This window comes from Lissotriton helveticus, chromosome 7 (assembly GCF_964261635.1).
Source record: "Lissotriton helveticus chromosome 7, aLisHel1.1, whole genome shotgun sequence".
Classification (NCBI taxonomy): Eukaryota; Metazoa; Chordata; class Amphibia; order Caudata; family Salamandridae; genus Lissotriton; species Lissotriton helveticus.
In genome coordinates this window covers 1,311,121,053-1,311,147,362 of record NC_136068.1, presented here as the reverse complement: position 1 = coordinate 1,311,147,362, position 26,310 = coordinate 1,311,121,053, and the positions used below count along the sequence as shown (strand labels likewise).

Sequence of the window (26,310 nt, the reverse complement as noted above, 5' to 3'; positions counted from 1 at the left end):
AAGACAGTCAGGTTTAAAACTCTTTGCCATTTGAGCTTTCTTTCCCAAGAAACTTCACATTCTGATTGTCATTCTGGAATTATCATCCCTGGTAACTGCCTTTTCAATTAAATAAGAAAGTTTGCTGTGAGTAATCTTATTTCCCTTTCATACTCATCCTTCACCATGTCTTGAAACTTAGTTTTAAACTCAGAAGCACATACACGATTTTTCTCTCTCGTCCCCCAACCCAGTCACTGGCTGCCGCTTGCACCAAAGCGTCAGAATACGGTGCCACCAGCTTTGTCATTGGTGTAACAAAACTTGAGGAGGCCCCCTTGCAAGGTACGTGGAGAGACCCCCCTCTGGACTCAACCGGAGCTCTCTGGCCAGAGTACTGGGCTGAGTGGGCACCCCTGGAGCTTGGGCCCGCACCACGTGGGCTGATTGAGCCGGTGTTATGCCGCTGAGTTCCGTTGAACACAAAATGATTGCTACTCAAAATAAGGCTCCAACACAGCTTGGGTTGTGTATGAATTCATTTATTTCATTTAGCCACCACTGCGTGTTTCAGCCGATGCAACAGCTTTGATCACATAACAATGCTCTCAGAGTGATCACATGATTAGCATATTCAACAGTGAAGAAGTACTACAATTAAACAAATCTCTATTTGTGTAAAGTGCACATTGGAACCAACATCATCATTATTTACAAATAAAACAAAATTACATTAAATCATTACCCTGCAATTCACTGATGTAATCAACCTTTACATTTAATAAACATTTGGTTGTGCTAGCATGGAAAAAATACTTTCATTGTATTAATCATTACTCCTGCAGAGCTCTTAAAAACAAATGAAATTAATTCAAAATGAAAGAATATAAACAGAATATGCACACATTTGTATATCCTTCCAATGGTGTATAATAAGAAGCACATACTTCATCATCAGCAATAACTTTGTGTGTCTATACAATCACAGTTCCACTATTCACTTAATCAATGTTACACAATTATAAGTTATAATATAACAACTGGCACATTCTTCGTGTTCCTTCTACATAACAAATCAGCATTAAGCACAAGTGGGCAAACTGTAGTTTGCGTACAGACACATGTTTGAACTACCTGTGTTCTGGAAACACTTAATTATTTTGTTTATTCCAAAGTGGAATTCACACAAATAGACATTGGTTTAATTGTAGAACTTTTTCACTGTTGAGTATACTAATCACATGATCACTTTAAAAGGATTTCGGGAAATAGAGCTCATTATGTGATCAAGGAGTTGCATCGGCCAAAACGAATAATTGTGGCTAAATGAAATAAATTACTTCTTTCACACACAGCCCAAGCTGGGTTGGGGCCTTGTTAAGAGTAGCAATTGTGATCTATCTATCTATCTATCTATCTATCTATCTATCTATCTATCTATCTATCTATCTATCTATCTATCTATCTATCTATCTATCTATCTATCTATCTATCTTCCTGTTCCATAGTCTGCCACTTACTCCCCCACTCCCTAGTGGGTGCTCTGTCACGCAAGGGCAGTCTTGCGTCAATATCTCTGCTCAATCAAAATGACCAGCACTTGCAGGGGGGGTTAATCCTCATACGGATTTATTTGTACAATTTGAATAAACACTTTTCAGCGGTTCACCTTCTTCGGTGTCGGTGACCAACGCGTTAGTACCTCTTTTTTTCTCTATGCGTAGTCTATTTTAATTACACGTCAGGCAGTATTATAGCCACCATCTTTGAATGGTAATTCGTCAAACATTTAATTATTTGTCATTTATTTGCTTCCAACTTTTGCTAAATCTTAAAAACAGGCAATAGAGTTGTTCAACAATTATACTAGATCTTTCAATTTGTTAAGCAAATATAATTTCCACAGGATCATAAAACGTTACCAAAATTAGATGCCAGGTCCCGCCATATTTTAGAGGTGTATGCTTACATTGTTCAGTTCATTGCCTGTTCAGATATAATATTAATCATTAGATGGTGGATTCAAGAGATCAAATCAAAATGAATTACGCCCTGTATGTAAATGTATACTTGTAAAGCGCACTGTTACTCCATCTCGGAGTGTCCTGGCGCTGTATACCGCTGGGGAACCCGTCCTGGCTTTCCCTGTGAGATGGTCCCTCCTGGGCACCCCCAAGGTGCAGCCAGGCATCCCCGGCGCTGATAGGGCCGTTGTGGAGATTAAGCAAGCTATTGCCCAGAGTTGCAGAGTGGGATCCATGATTAGCTTAGGCACCTAGGCGAGAATTATCGAGTCCGCGGACATTGACCCAAGACCCTGCCGCGACGGGAATTGAACCCTGGTCCCGGGCCGACATCTGTTTCAGGGTCTGCCGCTTCTAACCAGTGAGCCACACTTCTCCACACAATGTATGGGCATTGATAGCTGATTATTACTGTACATTTTCAGCGCCAAGACGCCCATGGGCATTCGTCGCACTTTATAAATCCTCAAATCAATCAATCAATCAATCAATCAATCAATCAATCAATCATTTAATTGTTCCCCCACAATTCAGCCCTGAATGATCTATCAAAATTAGCCTATTGTTGTTCATAATTAAATTTTCATAGAAAATCTTGGCCTACTCATATGTCTAATTGACTTTCTTACTGCCTGCCTCCCTCCTTCTCAATTTTAGGCGCACCCCCAGTTCCTCCCCAACATTCAAATCTGAAGGTGACTTTGTTACCATATTCAATATATAACGTAATTCCAATCTACATAACTTTTTCTCTCTTTCACCCCCTCTTATGTCCCGTGGCACATGATCCACACAGAAATATCTAAGCAGGTTCCTATTGCTCTGATGATGGGTTTGAAAATGTCTCGCAACAGTGTAGTTAGGATTTCTATTATTGATTGCTCTTTGATGTTCTAAAATACACATCTTTGCAGAGTGGATAGTACTCCCCACGTATCTTAAATTACATGGGCAGATTAGGCAATATGCTTCATCGGGTGTATTGCAATTCATAAACTTCGTAATGCGAACTGGGTCTCGTAGACCACAAATCGCATACGAGGTGACTTTGTTACTAGATGCACAAGCCTTACATTTACCACAAGGATAAAAGCAACATATTTGTTTTAGTTCTCTCTGCATTCTTGTTGGAGGTAAGTAGCTCCTTACTAACTGATCTTTTATAGAGCGTGTTTTTCTGTAGGTCATGGATGGATAGGATGGTGGATCATGTCCTATCACTATATGAGATTTAAATATGCACCAGTTTGCCTCCATATTCCTTCTCACTTGTCTCGCTGCATTCAAGAAGCTTGTAATTAATCAGAAATTATTCTTCGCATCAATCTTGTTAGTCCTAGATTCTTCTTTTAAAAGATCTATTCTGCTCTTGTCTTTTACTCTTTTCATCGCTTTCTTCAAAACTTCTTTTTGGTACCCCCTCACTTCGAATCTCAGTATGCTCTCATGGGCATCCTTTTGAAAGTCCTCCCCCCTTGAGCTGTTCCTTTTTATCCGTAATAGTTCTCCATAAGGGATACTATTTATGAGGTTAATGGGATGGCTGCTTATTGCATGCAGGACAGCATTTCCTGCTGTATATTTTCTGTACAATGCCTTGTGGACCTTGTCAATCTTCACAAACACCCTCAAGTCTAGAAAGTTGACCTCAGTCGCACTGATTTCACTAGTAAATCTTAAGTTCAAGCTGTTACAGTTAAGATGCCTGATATTTTTTCTAGTTGATTCCTTTGTTCCCTACCAAATAAAAAAAAGATCGTCAATATAACGCCTCCAGCTAACAGTTTGTTCCACCCAGTTGTCATTGGCATCCGACCATGCTACCTACCTGCTTCGCCCACCAGCCCACAAACAAGTTTGCTTAGCTGGGGCGAAGCAGGTTCCCAGGGCCATTCCCTTGATTTGTTTAAACACTTGGGGCCAGATGTAGGTAGCCAAATACCGGTCGGTAACGGCCGAATTCGGCCGTTACCGACCGGTATTTGGCTTTTGAGATGTAGGTGGTTCAGAATTTACAGAATCGGTATATTTACCGATTCGTTAAATTTACCACTTCGGTATTTTACCGAATCGGTAAATATACCGATTCTGTAAATCCATATGTAGGTGGGACTCTTCAGAGTCCCAAAGGCCCTACAAATTCGGTATTTTAACACCCAATCCAATTGGGTGTTAAAATACCGAATTCAGGTGTGCATGCACATGTCTGCATGCACACCTAGCCATGTGACAGACAGACATGCCCTTGGAGCATGTCTGTGTGCCACATGGCGCACATGCCTATTTTTGGGGTGCCAGAGGGTGTCAAAGTGACACCCCCTGCACCCTTGCTAAAATCGGTATTTACCGATTCTGTACAGAATCGGTATTGCCCATTGATTCCTATGGGCTTCACAGCCCATAGGAATCAATAGGAAATACCGATTCGGTATTTCCAGATTCGGTAAATACCGAATCTTAACGATTCGGTATTTCCACATCTGGAAATACCTACATCTCCCCCCTTCATATTTACAACTTCTTAAATACCGAATCGGTAAAATTCGGTATTTAAGAAGTGGTAAATCAATCCTACCTACATCTGGCCCCTGATCCTGAAAAATAAACATATTGTTGTGAAGACAAAAGGCCAAACATTCATGTAGCATTTCACTATGTTCCATCTATTTCAATGGACAATTTTTCAAAAAGTTCCTGATGGATTCCAGTCCATTTTCAAGTGATATACCTGTATATAGATCAGCTACATCGAACGCCATCATAAGGAAATCTGGTACCCATATGATCCCCTTGATGTCTTTTAAGAAATCCTTCGTATTCCTGGTAAACATATCAAGGGGACTGCCATGGGAACCTGAGGATTTTTGCTGATAATAAATCCCCTTTTTGCTGGTTGAAACGTTTTACTGAGTCTGTGTATATGTATGTCTATGGGATAAAGGTACCCCCTGCCATGCATTATCAGGATATAGCAATTCCATAAGAATATAGAGGAATGAGGCTGAATGTCCAGTTCCATTATAAGGTTATGGAACTCGGAGGTGACTTGCAGTATCCTTATCATGTACGGCAAGGGGTACTTTATCCCATACGATACATGGCCACACCATCCTCATTCCCACAAACCACTGAAAATAGATCCTCTAATGAAAAATTAGATGCACAAAAACACCTGTTAAATATTTAACATTCAGAAAGATTCAAACTTTTCTATAAAATTCTAAGGAATGCCAAAAATAAACACGTTCTTCCTGCTAGTCACTGCAAGCTAGGAACGGAATTTACCGCCCAGGCCTTGAAAATAGAGCATAAGAAAGAACATACATATATATATATATATATATATATATATATATATATATAGAGAGAGAGAGAGAGAGAGAGAGAGAGAGAGAGAAAGAAAGAGAGAAAAAGAAGAGAACTCATTTAACATTCCTTTCCTGCTTTATTGTGTTTTTTTCGATTTCATATTCTTTTTGCATGTGCCCAACAATTGCATACTGCCACCAGGCTTCTTAATTCTATATAGGCTCAAAATCACGAGGCATACTTTATTTCTTAGTTTACTTTTCCAAAATGGCTCCATCACATCTTGGAACGGTAAATTAAGAATGATGTATCACCGAAAAATAATTTGGAGATGCCCCATGTGCATCAGCATGCCATCTTGGATTGATTTTTGTTAAGCTTCATGGGCACACACACAGCGGCCCTCTTGATTTGCTTTTGCTTCAGCCTTATTGCATTCATCAAGGCTTTCTGGGGGAGAGGGCGCACTGGCAAAGCCACTAGTTCTGCTCTGCATTTCAAAAACAAGATCTACTGTTTAGCAATGCTCTTTAAGGATGCTGTTTAGCAGCAACAAAAAGAAATAACTGGTTATTTCCAATGTAGGAAACCTTATGTCAGCATCATTCTGTACTGGAACATCACAGTTTAAATGAGATCGAGATGGTCTTGGAGGTAAATCTTACCTGAATGACAGATATGGGCAATCAATTTTTGTATAATCAAACTACCAGGCAAAGGAAGCTAGTCTTGAGGCTCCCTGTCACCTACAAGTGTCAGGGACAGAATACAAAGTAAAGCCGCATAGGCTACACTTTTCGTGCCAGTCCCATCACTCGCAGAGTGGCTGAGCCCTACCTAAAGCACCAAAAATGCTTGGGAGGGGTTTCGCTAGAAAGCCTTTTAAAATGCGGATTTAAAAAATTGCATTTTAGAGCACGTTTTCCGCATATACTAACCTGCTAAAACTCTTAATTGTGTATGTTCATTTAATAATCTTAAAATTCCTTATGCGTATTCCTTTGTATCATGTTACAGGACAGACTTTTGAGCTGAAGAGTCATTTTATTTTTCTTTATTGCACACTGTAAATCACATTCTACAACATGAACTTTGTGTAGATTACGTTCATATGCAATTTGGGCGTTTTGGGGTTTGCAGGTGGTATCAAAGTTACATATGGAGAAGTTTGTATTCCTGCAATTACTGAGTTACACGTCCTCGGGTCTGATAATTAAAAATGACTATATTTTAAAAATACGAAGAAGGGAATTTACTACTGCATAAGCTTCTGCCCAGTACTGGGTGGGGAGGAGACTTGTTGGAAAGCCAGCGCGCTTTAGCTTTCACACCGTTGCAACAAGAAGCTCAGCAAACATTTCAAGAAAGCTGTGTGCAAACATGGCGGGATGATTTGCAGAGGCAGCGCCTGCACGGGAACTACCTCTGGATTAGCCGAGGGGTGGATTTATAATGAGGACGGCGTCACAACGCCCTACAGCAGTAGGATTTGAGTTTAAGAGTGTGGTGGGAGGAAATCAGCCAAATGCTGGATTTGCACAGTTTACAAAATGGCTCTGTTCCAACTAAAGTTACGCTTCAGCAGTGACTGACAGGCGGCCTTGTGCATTTTTAATAACCACTTGCATGCAAGCCAGGCACTAAAGACTTCCTTTGTGGGTATCCTAGGAGACGAGGTACATCCACTTCACGGAAGCCGGGAGAGATTATGCGTGGTTAAAGGCGCTCGTCCTAGACAAAGAGATGCCGAAGGGAACCCTGGAGAATTACAGGTAAGTGCGGGGTCACCTGCGGCTCCTTAAGTTACCTGTCCACAATCACAATTGTGTAGCCTCGCATTGCGCCTTTTCTTCTGAACAGTGCTCCTCTCTGCAACACAAAGCCCCGAAGACTCAAATTGTGGACAGGTGTTTCATTTCCAAGAATCATTCGCATGCGCCTGCACAGGGCATCACCTGATCCCCAAAGATGAGACCACCTCCCATTCTGTACAGAATAGACTCCTTCAGTTTGAAGCCACTAATTGGTGGAGTGCTCAGGAGCTGTGTGTAGAGTAACCTATACGTGATGGGGTAATGGTGGGATTCGCATGCGCACTGTGAACCTTCACAATATTGCAGTAGTTGAAATTGTTAATATTTTATTGTGGAACACCATTTTGCCACTCGATATTGTCATGAAACCCAAAATGCTGGCATAGAATGTTAATACAAAAATTACAGTATGTATCATGCTGTCTCTCGTCTTCGGCTTCCATGTCAAGGCACGTCTAGACAGATTTAAGCAACAACAATCCTAAACCATGACCATGCAAATGGCTTCTTTGCTTTTAACACTGTATCGGATGGTAACCCTAGGTATCAACCGCTGTATTTTCTTGCCACAGACTTCGACCAAGGGATGATTTTGGTGATAAGTTTGATGTGAAAAAGTTTCTGGTGGTCCATCCTGACTTCATGAGATATATCAAAAACAGGTACGTGAATCTAACAAATCCTTCCAAGATGTGCCTGAATCCTTGAACCCGCTGCATTACCTGAGCACAAGCACCCAGTGGGGTCAGTAAAGTTTACTGTGAGCTTGTACCTTTCCTAAAAAGTTTTAGTCATTAGTGCTTTCAGCGTCAGACCAAGGCAAGTTTTATAGTAACTACTACTCTAGGTGTGTATTTGTACAGGGGGCACCGCATGTTGTTGTGTAGCAGCTCTAAACCAATTAATACGAGCAATTATCAAAGGATGCGGAATGTAGTATATGTGCATTTAAATGTTTGTAGTGCTTTTTACACCATTTCATTAATAAGGCATTGATTTTGCCTATAAGTAGGATACAAATGTTTGCTAATGTGTACCTTTTATTATTGGTCTCTGGTGCCAAAGAAGGAACGGTACTGACCAAAGTACTGACTCACCGAAGACCAGCTCACCACCTCCCTCAGGAAAACCCCACCACTGACATCCACGGGCGCCAATGCTGTGGCATGCAAGCTCAACCTTTGGATCTCCAACTGTGCCAACACACTGCCCCCCCCCCCCGCAGGAAACCCGCAGGCAAGTAGCCCTCCAAGAAAGAAGCAAGAACTTGGCAAAGCACGCAGCCTTCAAAACCGCCATCACTGCACTCCACTACTTCATCAGAACAACAAAGAAAACAGCAGTACAGGAACGCAACAACGCCAATGCACACAACAGCAAAGAACTCTTCATCCTGGTCAAAGAATTTACCAAACTCAGCAAGGAGATAGCAGACATTCCCATCTATCAAGACCTCTGCGGCCACCTCCCTTCACTGCAAGATCAAGATCTGTGTCAGCTTCGCAACTCAAGACCCTGCCACCCCACCCGCAACCACTGCACCCAATGGCCCCAGCGCCTAGCAAACCCTGGCCAACTGGACCACCCTCACCTCTGATGACACCCTCAGGATCATGAAGAGAATCCACTCTGGAGCCTCCTTGGATCCTGCCCTTATCACATCTTGAACAGATGTGGCACTTCCATCACCCCAGAACTCTTCTGCGTTATCAACTGCCCCATCCAGTCTGTCACCTTCCCTGAAGACTGGAAACATGTGGCGATCGACCCCCTACTAAAGAAACCCCCTGCCAACCAGACAGACCTCAAGAACTACAGACCCATCTCTCTGCTCCCCTTCTCAGCTAAAGTCATCAAGTAGGCCATCAACGCCCAACTCTCTGAGTTCATCTAAACAAACCACATCCTGGACTTTCTCCCAATGGGGCTCCAGAAGCCACCAGAGCACTGAGTCCACTCTCCTCGCCATTACAGATGACATCCACACCCTCCTCGACAGAGTCAAAACTGCAGCCCTCATCCTCCTGGACCTCTCGGCCACCTTCAACACTGTCTCGCACTACACCCTCTGCTTAAGACTCCACAATGCTAGCATCCGCGACATAGCCCTAGAATGGACCTGCTCCTTCTGCAATAGCTGAACACATAGAGTCAGACTTCCACTATTCTACTCAGAACCCACGGAGATCAGCTGCAGACTGCCTCAGGCGTCCTCCCTGAGCCCCATCCTCTTCAACATCTACACGGTTCAGCCAGCCGCCATTGCCAAAAGCCATGGACTCAACATCATCTCCTACCCAGATGACACCCAGATGATCCTCTCAACCTCACAGACCACGCCACAGCTTCCAAGAGCAACTTCCACAAGGGGATGAAGGTAGTTGGCACCTGGATGAAGGACAGCTGCCTCAAGCTCAACTCAAACAAAACTGCAGTCTCATCCTAGGATCCATCCCATCTGCCTGGGATGACTCCTGATGGCCCGCAGCGCTCAGAACCCCCCGCCACACCCATGGACCACACACAAAACCTCAGCATCATTCTGGACTCCTTGCTCTCAACAAACCACCAAATCAGCGCCATCCTCCTGCTTCCACATGCTCCACCTGCTTTGGAAGATCTTCAAGTGGATCCCCCACTAAGTCCAGGAAAATGGTCATCCATGCGCTTGTCAGCATTAGACTCGACTACGGCAATGCACTCTATGCCAGCACCACCCAAAAACTCCTTAAGAAACTGTAGAACGTCCAGAACACCTTCACCAGACTCATCCTGAACATCCCCCACCGCAGCCACATCACCAGTCACCTGAGAGACCTCCGCTTGCTCCCGATCAACAAAATAATTACCTCAAAGCTCCTTACGCACGCCTACAAAGCCCTCCACAACTCTGGAACTGCACACGTCAACCATCACCTCTCCTTCTACTCACCCATTATATGTCTCCGCTCCGCCCAACTTGCCCTAGCCACTATCCCACTGATCTGCAAGACCACGGCTGGAGGATGGTCCTTCTCCTACCTCACTGTGAAGACCTGGAACTCCCTGCTTCAATTCTAGAAAGACCTCAAGACTGGGCTCTTTGACTGAACTGTAGAACCCCATCAGCACCTTGAGACCTTAACGGGTGAGTAGTCACGCTTTACAAGAAACCTGATTGATTGATTGAAGCAAAGAACTACCTCTATTGCAAACTCCTGGGATCATTGAACTGAACTGTGTGTTGTGTATGAAGCTTTAATTCTTCTGCTCCTATGAAGCTATAACCTCAATGTTCCACTTTGTACACCTTGAGTATAACTCACCATCAAAGTTATAACCAGGACTAAGAAAACCCAAATTACTTTATTCAGTTACATTTCCTTCTCTGCCACACTGCTTTCTCTCATTCATACCTCTTGGCACCATTCAACAGTCATCAACCATAATGCATAGGAAGAGATCCCCCAGAGCTTTGCCAGGCTTCAAGCAAGCAGGTTTTGCTGCATAGCTTTTTGACCTAAATGTTTACCATAAAAGTGCCATGCAGAGAGTAATGCCTGCCAAACTCCCTCTCCTTTGGATAAGCCCTCAATTTGGGATTTGCTTTGCATCACACCGTGACTAGTAGCCACTTGTGAGTAAGGTATACCATTAATGAAAGGCAAAGTCTACTTGGACTTGAATATCAATTGATTTAAAGCTCATTATCTGGAATATTGCCCCGCTGATTCCATACATGAAAAATATTAAAACTTTCATTTTTATGGTAAATGACAACCAATAGGGCACCAGGATTGAGCCTTGTAAGTGAGAAGGGTGACTAAGGGAGAAGAAAGAGGGCTCCTTGTAGGGTGTGATGTTGCCCTTCTAGGATTCAGGTATTATGCCACAGCCGGAACACTTTAGGTAACTTGGATAAAATCTTTGTTTTCGATGATTGACCTTTCAGGCACATGCAGAGTAAGAGATAGAACCCTCTTGCATAGATCCATCAGCTATCAATGCAGAATGTTTCCACTTTTACAATTGGATACATGTAAGTATGTACGCATATGTAAATGTAATTTCTATAGTGCAAGCCTAGCCAAAAGGCAGTGGAGTGCTGAACATGGTCAAAGTCAAGCGTAAAGTCAGCAAGTCATACGAGAGTTGTGGACATTTCATGAATTGTGATGTGGCATTCTTTAAAGAGGTTTGTCTTCAACTCTTTTCTAATTTGGAGGAGTGCTGGGGCATTCCTGTTGGATACAGTGATGTTGTTCCAGATCCAGAGTGCATAGATGGAAAGGCCTGATGTCTTGTGGTTTTCTTTTTTACACTTCTTACTCTGCAGGCGGATAGTGTCCTGGTTGTGGGTGTGCTGAGAACCACCAGAGATGGTGAGCTTGTCTGCATAGTAAGCAGGGGTGCTGGTAGTGATGGCTTTGTAAATGATGCAGTTTAATGGAAGATGGTGTGGGCTGGAAAGCGGAGCCAATGAACTTCCACCAGGATCGGGGTGATGTGATCATATTTCCTCAGGCACTGAATGAAATGTTTTGCAGCTGTCAGATTACCCTATGGGATAGCAATGTAGAGTCTGGTAGGACATCGATTAGAGCATTTAATCCATCCATATGCAAGAACTTGAAAAGCAGTTCTTAAGTCACTTTCTGTAAGAAATGGTTCGACTTTCTTTAGAAGAGAGAGCTTTTACCAGGCCGTCTTTGTTTTTTTGACAATGTGTTTCTTGAGGGAGAGGTTGGTGTCCAGAGTGAATCTAAGTTATTTGGCATTTGGTGAGAATTAGGATTCAAAGCAGTCAAGATTAATGTAGTTGAGCCCAGTTAGTACTGTATCTTGCTTTTTGATCTTGGCAAATAATATGAATTATGTCTTGGTTGGGATGAGCTTCAGGTAGGCCCTGAACATCCAAGTCTGGCTGACGTGCAGGCAGTGTTTGAATTGTTGGTTGTCTAAAGCAGAGGAGAGTTTCAAGTATAGTTGAATATCTTCGCATATTGGGGTATTGTGATGCTGTTATCTGTTTTTAGAGCATGAACCAACTCCATGTAAAGGTTGAAGATGACAGAAGACAATATGGAACCCTTGTGGATTCCACATGTGATAGGGATCTTTTGTGACCTGGAGGTGCCCAAGGGAATAAACTGATGAGGAGAACAAGTGGAGGACATTGCCGGTGAACCCATTCACAACTTGAGGGTAAGAATGAGAGTGAAATGGTCGACTACATCTAAGGCACTTGAGAGTTCCAACAATATCAGGCAGGAAGGGTCATCTTCATCTGTGGTCAAGAGGGCATCACCTACAATGTGAAAGGTGGTGGTAACCATGCTGCAGCATGATCCGAAGCCAGATTGGTAGTCAGATGGTTAGCATTAATGTGATCTTGTAGGTTTCTTCAGGATTTGGATGATCTTAACAGTCTTGAGAGCTTGAGAGCTTCTGGAAGGTGCCGTGAGTGAGGGAGACATTGTCAATGATAAGTAGGGGGGAGAGAGCATTGATGAAGAACAGGTGTAAGACATCATCTTCATGAGAAGTGGCTTTGCTTTGAAGGACTAGAATATGTCAGCAAGATCTGGCAGAGCTAGGGCTTTGAAGGCTAATCAATGCAGGATTCTATGGAAGGGATGGGTGTGAGAGATGAAGCAGACTTGGTATCGCAGATGTGATGTAGAGTCTTCTTTATTTTTTCATTGAAGAATAGGTTGATGGCAATGCACATTTCTGTGACATGAGGAATAGGTGGGTCCGGTTGGAGGTTGATGCGGTGCTTGATTGCCTTGAACAGTATTCTGCTTCTGTTGGTAGCTTCATTGATGCTAATGATATAGTACTTTGCAATATTTAATGTGAAGAACTGGATGTGTGTTTTGGGGGGCTTCAGTGTCAAGAGGGCCTTGGGGGTTCACACTCACACACACACACATAGAGAACCCCCCCGCCGCGCATACACACACACACACATAGAGAACCCGCGCGCACACACCACACACAGCGTTACTGAGGCCGGCCGAAGGCACGCGCATACACACACAGACTCATACACACGCGCGCGCACACACACACACACACACACACACACACACACAGCCGCCGCCCCTCCCCCACGCGCACACACACACCGCCGCACCCCCCTACCATCAGAATGATATGTGTATGCTGTTGCTCCGCGGCTTCATGTGCAGTGCCCGTGACAGCCAAGCCTCTCTGCGCATGCGCGCCCGAGATTACACGCAGACATCCGACGAGCCGGTTGGGTGGGGGCGAGCGAGGAAAGTCCACCAATGGGAGCTTTGGAAATTAGATCGCAGTTGTAGACTGAATATCTGCCCAGGCCTGCGTAGTGTTCTGGTCACACAGGTTAGAATCTCAGGCAGAAGCTAGTCGCTCTTTCAATGGCGATACATTTAGTTCCATTTGTAAAGAAATCGTGCATGCTAAAAAGCATTTAAAATCATTCGTGTGCGTAGAGTTTTTTTCCAAAATGCCACTCCCGGCCTACCCGCACGCACCTCGCGTCATCAGTGGTTCAGGCAGACGACTTTGAGTGCAGGCAGCAGCAGGCCCAGGCCACCCGGCCTATCGAATAAAGGCAGGCAGTACTAGTGCTGCCCCCGGCTGCCTACCACCACCACCAACCGTAAGTACTGTAACAGCAGCCATTACCAACGCTGCTTTTTTTTTCTTGAGAGTGGTGGCTAGCGTGACACTGCGTGATGGTCACCGGCGGTAGATAAGCACCGTCTCGGAAAGAATATCATTGAAGTCCGGGCCTCCGGGTTAAGTTAAAGGCCCTGCTCCGGCCCCTGCCTTTCTTGCAGCCTTCTTCTAGCCGGGGCCGCGCAGTGGCATTGTACTTACTTGCACGCAGTCAGATGCCCTGTGCCCGAGCCGGAGGCAAAGTTTGCTCAGGGCAGGCCATGGACTCGCATGAAGTAAACAGTAAACTGTGAGTGTGATGTGAACCAGGAGTGATGACTCCGAGTCCAAGGCCTGCCTTGAGCCGTCATGCCTCTATGTCTGCACGCACATTACGTTCTGAATATCTCCTAACCCTCCCCAGCCCGTAGATCGCTACTGTCTATGTTAACTGCTCCGTACATTCAATAGCATGAGGAGCAAGATAGCAAGATGTCCTCGAGAGCCGCAGTCTCTGACAAAGTCATCACTAAAGTAGCAGTTCTATAGATTGTGCTCTCCGGACTGTTCGGTAGATCTGTGGCTGACGGCAGACTCTGCAGTGATGTATTAAATTCATATCAGCGCCTAAAGGGGATTCAGAGCGCTATATAACTGAGAAGGGCATTTACGCTCGGTTTAATGGGACTTTCTTATTTTTAAACAATGCTGTCAGTATCTGTCTACATTAAGTTTAAATAAACAGGAGGGGGGAGGTAGAGTAATAAAGCAGGATTCTTACTCCACAGACTTAGTTACATAAACAAAAGGAATCCTACTGGGCGTGTTAGGGAAGTGTTTCCCACAGTGGTGTGGGAGCACTTAGTGTTTTGTAAAATACCCCTCACACACCAAAAGGCCCCTTGGTGTCATGCTTCATCATAGGGGTCTTCGCACCCCTCTAGCGGGATGCGGCGTGCTACGACCTACGACTACGCGGGAGCACTTATAGTTATGACTATGTGTGGTGCATGTGATGCATGTGATAGGGATATTTAATGTGAGTGGTGGGATATAGTGAAGTATTAAAAAGGTACCTGGCTCGTGGGTAAATTGGAATTTTTTTTATTCGTAACCCCGGGCTGGTACTATTAAAAGAAGTGAAGTGCGAGGTTGGACCTGTGGTGTTAATGGACAGTACCTCCTGTGTGCGTCGACATGTTTCGGAGACAAAGCTCCTTCTTCAGGACGGGGGCACAACTTCCCCACCTTACTCACGTTTCACTAATTTTGTCACAAAATTGTATTATTGTCAATAACAAAAAGTGAAGGAATAAATATATATTAAAATGAAGACTATAATGTGCCTCCAGCGGTTGAGCTCAAGTGAAATGCAATTTGCATGACCTGAGAAAAAGAAAAAGGTATAATGGTCACCCTGGTAACGGGTAGCTCAAACAGGTGCAATCACCTGGAACAAACCATGTGCTCAATTTGCCCTGTAAAAGAAAACTGACAAAACATACAACACAGAAACACAGACACTCAAAGGATGTAAAAGAAGTTGTGGTCATACTTGTTAGGTATTGCTTGCTTGCTTCATGGGCATTCAAAAAGTCTGGGGGTGATTGCTATTGTGCAATCTAGATAAAAACAATGTGGGTTTTAATATGGTTCCTTACTTACTTTGTTTGTCTTAGAAATGCTTGTATTGCACACTCTATACTCACGAACTCTGGATGAGTTGTCCTTCGTCTTGCCCCACACGCTGCTCCGCCGGACTGAGTTGAAAAGCCCGGGGCGTGTGGTATTTATACCCGGTTTTCTGTTAATGGTTTAACCTCATTGGCGTCAAAACCGGATATGAGTATGTGCCCATATAAGGGTGATCCGCCATTAGTTGGGTGGTTCTAATGAAGATCGGTTAATTATAAGTCCTTATTTGGCAGATCCGGCGAGACATGGTCAGTTTTCAGCACCATGGTTCTGCCTACGAGGTGTGCGTATGCGCTAGGAGCGTCCACTATGTCGCGCATGCTCAGAAAAGCGCTACGGTATTGCGCATGCGCGAGGGATGGCATAGCATCCCCTGCGCATGCGTGCAGTGTGTCCAAAGCTCCTTAGTTATCTCTGAGGTTTTTTAACCGGAGGTTCATCTGATTTGCCTTTAAATGCATCTGATATTTAAGAAAAGTAAGAAAAGTAATTATATGTTCACTGCTTTGTTACTCAAGGTTGCATCTATCTTTGCCTAAAGTCTCGAAAGACCAATGATGGGAGCAATAATGATAGATGCAGAGAGATCATTATTATGCCCATGTACATAATGTCATCCAGTTTATGGTAGTAAATTCCTCCATCCTGAGGACGGTCACGGGGTTGGCTAGTTCGACAGCTGTCTCCAGGGGACCTCATCGTTCAGTCCCATGATGTGGGTGACCAATGATGGGAGCAATAATGATAGAAGCAGAGAGATCATTGTTATGCCCGTGTACATAAGTCATCCAGTTTATGGTAGTAAGTTCCTCCATCATCAGGATGGTAACGGGGTCGGCTAGTTCGACAGCTGTCCCCAGGGGACCTCATCGTTCAGTCCCATGATGTGGGTGCCCAGACGGAACACCCACCTTTGCTCCTTCTGGAAAAGGCCGACCTCTGATGGCAGCTGTTCAATAATTGTCCACCTTAGGTCGTTGACGCAGTGTTGAGCGTTAAGGCAATGTGTTGCCATCTTAGTTGTGCTCTTTTTGCAACGCACATTGCTCTTGTGCTCATTCATGCGTATTTTTACAGCTCTCGTGGTCATCCCCACGTATTCTAAACCGCATGGACACGTGATTAGATAGACCACGTTTTTGGTATTGCAATTCGTCATTTTGCGCTGCTCCCACGTAGTGCCGTTCCTGAATGTTAATGTAGGGCTTTTTTGTGTCAAATGGCAACTGCTGCAGTTTCCACACGGGAAATGACCTTGTATTCCTAAGGCGGATTGTCTTGTCTCAGGGGTAGGTTTGGGTCGCGTGTGTACTAAAATGTCCTTTAGATTCCTACCTCTACGGTGTGCAAACATCGGTTTTTCCAGATTTAGGGTGCCATATGAGAGGATACCCCAATGTTTGTTAATGATCTTAGAGACCTCATTAGACATAGTATTGTAGGTGGTGACACATATTGGTCGCCTGACTCCTGGTGTCTCCTGTGGTCTATCCTCCAGTAGAGCGTCTCTGTGGTTGTTTTTTGCTCGCTTCATAGCTTTGTCAATGATTTTCACAGGATACTGCCTCAGTATTAGTTTCTCTTTCAGGTCACAGGCCTGTGTTCTGAATTGTGATACCTCTGTGCAGTTACGCCTGAGGCGTAAAAATTGGCCATATGGTAATTTCTCTCTGAGGTGTCTCGGGTGGAAATTGTCATACCTTAACAGGCAGTTCCTCGCTGTTGGTTTGAAGTGGGTCGTCGTTTTGAGCCTACCACCTTCTGTATAAATGTTTAGGTCCAAGAATACCAGAGATTGGTTGGAGATTGAACTAGTGAACTTCAAATTGGGATGGCGACCAACAGTCTGCAGATGATTTCCTTATCTGGTTAAACAACCAGAATACATTTCTGAAGTTCACTAGTTCAATCTCCAACCAATCTCTGGTATTCTTGGACCTAAACATTTATAAAGAAGGTGGTAGGCGATATTGTTTGCCGAAAGAAGTGTCTCATATTCAATCGTGGATTTTTGATGTCAAAGCAACTCATGAAGTCTTGACATCACCAGGCTTGAAACCAAGAAGGAAAAGAAGAGAAGGCAGGTCTTCTGCTGCTAGGCACCAAAGATCTGCAAATCCATCCAGACACAGATCCACCAAGCAACATCACTCCTTCTTTTCAGGAAAGAGCTGAAGGTAGTTCTCTTCAACAAACATCTACTCCTCAAGTAGCTGCATTCATTGCCCCTTCTGAAGATATGCGATCTCCTGCCTATAAGTAGGTTGTACATGGCCTGCTCACAATATTCAAACACTCCTCATAAATAGATAACCGTACTTTACAGATAGATTCAGGCCTTATTTATACCCATACATACCTACACAGGCACATATATACATACAGTTCTTGCATGGCTTTCTGAAATAACTGAATGCAGGAAAGGTCACCCTTAGTGGCAGTCAGATAAAGCACACGTCCTTAGTCCATCTGGAAGCCAATTATTCCTGTGATGGCTGACAGCCTTCTGTGGCTAGTCAAACAACTGAGCATTTTTCAAAATGCTGTTGGCTGGAAGAAGCAACCTGGGAAGAGGGCCGAGACCTGACTGATCAAAGAGAGATGACTGCCAAAAAAGAAACTTAGATTACTTGCAGTTTTTACCATTGAGGGATGGTTTCGGGCTTCCATGAGCCAATTTCCAGTCCTTTTTACCCACTACAATAATTCTGTCTGATCAGAATTCCCTTTCAGCTAGCTACTGCTCGGCCACCTTGCCAGGAACTCCAGAATCTTTCAAGTGAGGACCTCAGATTTTCGACAAGGTCTCTGCTGCTTACAGCTGGTAAAAAATGGATGGGACTCTCAAGTGACTAGATATAGATGTTATAAAGGGTGGGTAAAACACAGTCCATTGCAGGCCGCAATATGCTAATATACTCCTCACATCCTCACAGAGTTTTGAAGAAAATCATAATTCCTGGGTTTGGTTTGTTAGTTAGGATTCAAACCTGCTGGATTCTGTATCCTTTGTACCAACTGTCCTAAGTCTTGCCAGCCAGAAGGGATGTTCAACTGTGTCAGTCATAGGTAACGGATCTCACAGTATCAGTGTTGTGGCACTGCTCCCCTCAATTGAGCTTGGGAGATCATCCAATATCTATAACAAAACCATCTCCAAAATTCTGTGAGAGCAGAAACCAAGCCAGCAATTGTGGATAATGGCATCACCTTTTTAGGCAAGTCCTTAACTGCTACGATATGTAAGACTTCAAAACTTTAGTCAGAGATGGAAGAAGAGAAATCAGACATTAGTGACTGAGGACAGCCGGATCCGCAATAGGTTTTTCATTAATGGTGACACGAGGCATGTTTAAATAGTTCTGATACAATGCAAGACCCTAATGTCCAATTTAAGAAGCAACATCAGCTGAGGAACACATAGGCAGCTAGATGTTTTCAATATCCTCAAGAGGAATGGATCTCTAGGACAGCTCGTCCTTAAGGATTGTGGCTAAAAACAGCTGAGCAGGTTGTCCAGGTAGACTGAGGATGGAAGAAAGAAACCTTTAGACATTTACTGTGGGTTTCCTTTAGAATCCAAAGAAGGATAGATAGACGATGGGAAGTAAAATGTTATTACTGGATATCTGGAAGAGAAGAAGGCAGGCTCATGAGTCACCTTGTGTTTGTGGAACTCTGTAGATAGACCTAGCAGCTCACTTGCATGGTGTGCTGAAATCACAAGGGAAAGATATTCTCCTGTAGTTTATACTCCTTGCACCCATCCACTACTGTTCCAGACACATTTTTGAGAGATATACAATTACTGACCCACTGCTACTCTTTGTTGTTATATGAAATCACAGCAACTACATATCATAGAAAGAGTTGCAAGCTCCACATAAGCAAGAATATCCATAGCATTATCTGCAGTTGGGCAGCTGGTGTTTCATCGCTGGCAGTGCAGACAGGAGCTGGGGGTATTCCATTTCTGATAAACTCTGGTAGCCATAGGGAAGAACAGTGGGACTTAGTTGAAACCTAAAAGCAGAGGCACTCATAGGCATTGCTGGATGGTATTACCATCTCAGGGGCATATGTTCATATTGATTTAAACGGACAAGATGGTAGAAAGGATACAGCCTGCCTGGTGCAAGGGTTGTGTGTTTCGTAGCACTAATTTTTTTTTCCTGGGTGCAAGACTAGTGTCCTCAAGTTATAGGTTAGAATCCCTTAGAAATGTGAACAAGGGGTGATTATTCCGAATTGGTTTAGCCTGCTGTTGCCTCAGAAAAAGTGGAGGCAGCTCGATGCCTTGTCAAGGGTAGTAAGCGCTATAGAAATGCAATTACAATACATTGCAATACAATAAAGGCCAGTAACAGTGGCAGAAACACAGTTACATTGAAAGATTTAGCACTGTGAAAGACCACCATGGAAAGGGTGGCTGACGTTCACAAACGGTTGAGTAGTGACATTAACATGCAAAGCACAGCTCCTCTATCATGTGAGGTGGACCCAATGACATGGAGGAACATGTTATGAAGGTGGGGCTTTTACAATAAACCTTCTGCTATGGTGGCAGCTATCTTGAGATTTGGAATAAGAATCCTGTGCCCGATTCTCTCTCACTGGTCTCCTGTAATTCAGGTATTTTGCTCCTTTTCACCCACCTTTAGTGTCTGCTTTCCCCACTCTTTCGCTAGACTTTTTTCAGTTTTGTATGTCTTTATTTGCTCATTCGCTGCTACAGCATTGGGCGGAGTGGATGCTATTGGCTGTCCTACATAGTCATCGGGCTCTATATCAACTGAGAATGCAGTACTGACACAGGGTTCATCATGCTAGGGAGGCATTGCATGCTTTGCTTGCTGTTCCTCCAGTTGAGGCAAACAGCTACTCTTCCTTCACTTCTTAAATTATTTATGCAGTGCTTAATGAAATGGTCTTGCTTTTTCCAGGCACGATATATACCAGGTATTAGTAATACCAAGAAATCTTCCCTACTCACCTTATTGGTAATCAATTGATTGACTTCAGAAGGATGGAAATCTGATATGATCTTGCCATGCATTTTCATGGACGGTGAGTAGCAGACAGGTACCAGCGTCGAACCCTCAGATGACTCTATGAGCTGAGGCCCTCAGCTCATAGAGTCATCTGGACAGCTGAGTGATTCCTAGTTGTAGAAAGAGAACTCAGATTATATCATGTTAGTCTTCAAAGGCGGGCCATGTGCTCCTTTGTTCAGTCTTCATATGATCAGCCCCTGGAATTCCTACATCACGTTTGGAAAGCATGGTTACTTTTCCCGAAAAAGCAGTATTGAAAGTCATTATCAGTGGTGGCTCCTCTTCAATGGCGGAGGAGCGTCACCCCACTGCCTGGTTTAGAGCCAGTAAATGAAAAATAAACCAATGTCATTGTTTTTTTCATTTTCTAGCTCTGAGTCAGCTTGTGCAGGGAGGGTCGGGGCATGAGGAGGAGGAGTGCTATGAGCACTCCTTATCGCGCATATGTGCTTGGCTGTCCGTCTCAGGCCCACCAAAACACACATATGCACCAAGGTTTCTCCAGTGGGGCTGCATTGAGCAGCACAGGGGACGGCACAGGGAGTCCGTGACATGGCCCCAGTGCTTGCTGGGACCAGGAAGGACGAGGCTGAGCACGACATGGTAGGCGGGCGGCAGCGCCAGGTGAGTGTTTCATTGAAATGTTATTTTATTATAACCCCCTCTCACCCCCTGCGCGCTCCCCCCTCCCCCCGCCCCACCACCTCTTTACTGTGGCGACAACCACTGGTGTTGTTAAAGACTTAAGGGCTCATTTAGAGGTAAGCAGAGCTTAAGCTCCACCATAAGTTAATTGAGCTTGAGGCATTTTCCTCTTTCTATTTGTGCTGCAGAATGCAGTACACATAGAAAGAGGAAAAAACGAGGAGAAATAAAGATATTTCTCCTTGCTACACCTCACATGGGGAGGCGTCGTTTTTTGGCACCTTCCCTGGTCCACCACTACTGGTAAATCTGGAAATGCATCAAAATCCGTAGATATTGTGTTGGAACATCCACGCAACCCCCATCGAACGCCTTCCTGGAGCAGAGTAAGGCACTGCAGCGATTTGCGCTGCGTTGCTTCACCCGAGATGAATGAAGCCACTCAGGGCAATGCAAGATGGCCTTGCATGGCTTCATAAATCTAATTTTTGAGTTGTGTCGCTCTTGCACAACGTTGCGTGGTGCAAGAGTGATGCAACAGGTCTCGTAAATCTGCCCCTAGGGTTCACAGTAGGAATTTTTTCAATGTGGCCTGTCCACCACAAGGCCAGCAGCTCACAGTGATTGTCACCATGCAGGCCCGGACTGGCCGTTGCGGGCACCGGGCAATCCCCCGGTGCGCCGCAAGGCTGGGGGCCGGTTTTGGGCCCTGGGGGGCGTTTTTGTTACAGGGCCGTTTTTGCAGCATAGCTGCAAAATCGGCCCTGTAACAAAAACGGCCGAAAACCGGCCCCGACAAAGAGCTCGGTCGCACCCCCAGGGGGCCAGCCGAGCACTTTGCCAGGGCCGGTTTTCGTTCTCAGTCCGGCCCTGTCACCATGCTCTAAGTAGGGTAGGCTACCTTAGCTGAATTTTCTTCCAAAGCAGTTCTTAACAGGAAAACAGTAAAATTACCTTGATTAACCTGGATGAAACTTCTAGCATGGCAAGGGCATTTCTGTTTTGTCTTATGAATTATTGCCTTGGGGGTTTCTTTGTTAATAACAAAAATTAATTCTAAGCGGGCTGCATTTACATAACGGGCCACTCGATGTCCAACTGTACCTAACGTGCATCGGGTGCGCTGCAGGATGCTCAGAAGGAACTAGGATCCTCACCAGAAAGGCACTGATTTCTGGAGATGATGGCAGCCTGTGTCAGGGGGAAGAGCCCCGAGTCGCCACCAACCTGGAGGGCTGGCAAGCTGCCTACCAACTTCAAAATGACTCCGAGACACCCTAAGGTCTTGAAACAGTCTAAAATACCATTAGTGACTTATCTTTACTTTTTTCTATTAGTTTTTCTTCCTCTCAAAAACATCCTTGACATTTTTGCTAGAGGGAGAAAACCTATTCCTTCAGGTGAATGTACCTCATTATGAAACACCTTTATCAGATTTCAGCCAGGCAATGGCACCAGCACCAGCGCAAGCCACAAATTCTGGCCTTGGATTGGTTGATGGTGGTGACAACACTCCTTATAGTAATTGTTAGAAATGGGGTAGCTTGGTGCAGAGCGTGCGGGGCAAACTCCGGAGGAAATGTGTAAAGCATCCATGCAGTACACACAGGCGACACACAAGGCACACCACAAAAAGAGACCACACCAGATTAGATGAAAAGAATAACGTTTGTATTGTATAACACATACAAGAGTAACCAGGTAGGTAACCACAGTAGTCTCTAGTCTGCGCCAACTGGCGCCAGGGCAATATATACAAGGGGGACTATTTACAGGGCAGGGCCAATCGATCCAGAACCATTGCGCAAGGATAAAGAATAAATAAAAAAGGTAAGTCCATCAGTTCCAATGCTGTAAGAAAGACATAAGCATTAACTTTTGGCATAACACATTAGGCAGGAAAACTCATTAGGCCTATAACATTAGGTGAAAAACCCTGGGTAGGCCACAACCACATTAGCATAAAAGTATAGGCAACGCACTAGGCGTTACGTTAGGTACAAACCGAAACATCAGGTTAGGCATAGGCAAAGTCATATTAGCGTGAGGCAGTACAGTGGATCCAGGCATCTATACATTAGGAATACCTCCTGGCATCGTCACTGGGGGAATAAACCCATTAGCTCAACTCACTTGAGCATAAGGCCTAAGGTCAGGCATGAACTCACCAACTGCATACGTCAAGCATGCGCAATACCTGAGGCATATACCTCACTATACCTCATGGGCGTAAGGCCGATGAACAGGGAGGCGTCGTCAAGGCGTTACCTGTGGGCACCAAAGCCTAAACATCATGCATTCTAACATGGGCACCACTTCCATTAACATAAACCCCTGGAGCATCTTCATAGGCATGCAGACATCAAACCTCGCCCGGGACCGTAAAGCATTAAGGCATATCCATCATAGCCCCGGCCTAAGTTACCTTTGCATAGGGCGTGCACATAAGCCGCAGAGCATGACATCACAACAGGCCTAAACCAGTCATGCAGGCCATAAATAGGTGAACCTGAGGTATCTTCACCAGATCGAGAGCATGATCAGCACTTTCAAACACAACAAGCATCCTGCATAGTGAGGTCCTCAAATTAACAATGCCCCTAACGATGGTAACTGCCCTCTGTCCGGCGGGGCAGTCGTGTAGAGGCAGTCCTGGCCTGCCACTGTCCCGTGGGGAGCCCCTTCTCTGGGACTTAAAGGTCCAGAATGCCCCCTCATTGCAGCTACCCTTCAGGCGGCGCAGCTGTGCAGGGCACCAATGCTGCACTCCTGGTGCCTCTCCCAGCACCTGCGATGCTCCAAGGAGCCCACCAAAAGAATCCTGACAGCGGGGGCGGGCACCGGCAATGTGCCCCGATACACCCCCCAACAAGCCGACAGACAGGGCCCCACTCACCAGCTCCTCTTGGGCGGCTCCTGATGTCCTTGCGGGCAGAGAAGGCACCGACAATGTGCCTCGGCAATCCCTGCCTGCTTCTCTCCACACACGGGGCTTCCTCGATCCTCCCCCGGGCTCCGTATTAGCTGCAGGGCTCACTCACCACCTGGAGCCCTGCAGACGTCATCGTCACTCTCTCCTGCAGCTACAAGCAGCCGCCACTACACCTGTGGGGCTCACCTCTCCGCACGAGAGCCCCGCCGACACCAGCACTCCTCCGGGCTTCATCTGGGTTCCCTCCTGGGACCCGGGGCTTCAGTCGGCTTCTTCCTGCTTCCGCATCCGCGGGGTGGGAATTCCTGGGGTGGCTCCGGGATTGCCCTATCCCAGAGCAGCTCCCCTTACGTCACGGGGAAGCCCAAGCTGGACTCCGGAGCCTCCCGGATCTTGGGCAGCTCCGCAGTGTGGGGTAGGCTCCCGCTGCAGTTCACAACAGGCTGTCACCCTCCCGCTGGCTCTAAATCAGCACAAGCGCCGCCATGACACGGGGTAGGCTCCCATTAAATCAAACACTTGCGGGTTGGGCACCCGCAATGTCTTCAGGCGGCAGTCTTCGGCTGTGGCGGTGATTTGGCAGCCGCTCATTAGGTATGCATGCCAAGCGCTGCCACTACTCGGGGTGTGCACCCTCGGCGCTTTCAACTAAACAGTTCCCCCTGGCTACACAGCATTTCTAGATCCTGCAGTATAGCGCTTAACAGGCGCTAAGTAGCCTTACCAACTTCAGGGGCAGCAGGCAGTGCTCCTCTTCTCCCAGCCACTCAGTACACAGCGCCGCCTTCACAAAGGGCCAGATTGCGGGCAGGACCCAGTCCCTCTAAGCGTAGCGCCCACCTTGCGCAGGGCATGCAGGCAGGGTCCCACGAGACACTAGGGGGCAGGCAGGGAGCACATGCCAGTCCAATATAGCGCTCTCCTTCCTCAGGAGCTACTCAGCAGTCAGGGGCCAGGGGTAGCAGAGCAGCAGGCACTACTGGGCAAGGTAAGCAGTCTGTGGGCACTCATCAAGACACGGCGGTAGGCTTTAGACACCATCCTCCTCTGTAGAGTGGCACTCCTCCTGTACAGCAGCCTTGACTCCTGCAGTGGGGATTTCACTAGCCCTGTGGACAGCAGAGGGGTTTCAGTTGGGTGCAGGGTCCAGCACACAGGCCCAAGTGGCGGTACCCCCTGGCAGCAGGTCTCCTGACGTTTATGTCCCTGCTCTGTCTGAGCACATGGTGGCAAAGCCCCCCTACTTATACGCCCCTCACCCCACCTCCCAGACAGTGCCAGAAGCTTCTAGAAGCCTCTGGGGAACTGGTTCTAACTGGTTCAGGGGGAGGAGGAGAGCACCCTGGGTGCCAGGCTTCCCTCCAAAAGCTGGGATGGCTGGGAACCGAACATCTAGACTGCTAATCTACTGCAGTCAGGCGGCACCACACACAGCCATGGCATCCATTTTAAACGCAGCATGTTACCAGGGTACATTCTTGAAATGGGGGGTTAACAAGTGCGCTCACCACCGCATTACATTTACTAGGACATCTCACACCACACTTGGCCTATACAATTCTCAACCTTGGGGGAGACATCCTAAAATAGGGGAGTGAAAGGCGAAAAAGTTTGGGAAAATGGGCCAAGTCAACAGTAATATAGGTAGATCCTTTTTGGTTCTGCTATTGTTTCCATTCACCCACAGAACCATTCCAACATGTCGGATATATTTTTCACCGCATCATTTGAAGCCTCTTAATCGATCATGTGAATTCGCTGCATATCCAGCAACGCATTTAAGACACGTACAAGCTGCATACCGTTTGGCTTGTTACTACAAGGAGAATGTCGTGCTGTTTAGCTGGATTATCAACCCCGTGGACACCTATCAAGTTAAGCACTCATTCCTTAGGCCTAATTGCGTCTTGCATGGACTCCTCGGCTTAGAGTCTTCCGAGGGGTCCATTAGTGGCGGCCGTCTTTCATTGACACAGGTCCATGCTTTATGGGACCTTAGATTGCATTTTATTGTACTGTATCCGATTGACTTAAATGGATACTTTACCTAGAGTATGCAGAGAGGTTCGCCAGTGGCGGCCGCCTTTCCATCATACAGGTTATTTGTCATAAGGCTGGTTTATTGTATTGGTCTGTTTTTATTAAAAGACACCTGCAGTGCTGCAGCACTTTTTTCGTTTTTATTTACCAACCCTGAGTGTCCCAAGGGGTATGTTAGAGGTGACCCCCTT

At 45.6% G+C, this 26,310-nt stretch overlaps 1 protein-coding gene across 4 annotated transcripts in view; it reads left to right on the top strand.

The window, feature by feature from the left end:
* Nucleotides 1–26,310, top strand: part of ST6GALNAC1 (ST6 N-acetylgalactosaminide alpha-2,6-sialyltransferase 1) — a 304,387-nt gene that overhangs the window by 253,765 nt on the left and 24,312 nt on the right. For all 4 annotated transcript variants that reach the window (XM_078654604.1, XM_078654603.1, XM_078654605.1 and 1 more), the window contains 2 exons: nucleotides 6,981–7,084; nucleotides 7,699–7,788. In XM_078654604.1, the coding sequence (XP_078510730.1) occupies nucleotides 6,981–7,084; nucleotides 7,699–7,788 (194 nt within the window). The remainder of the gene's footprint in view (nucleotides 1–6,980; nucleotides 7,085–7,698; nucleotides 7,789–26,310) is intronic.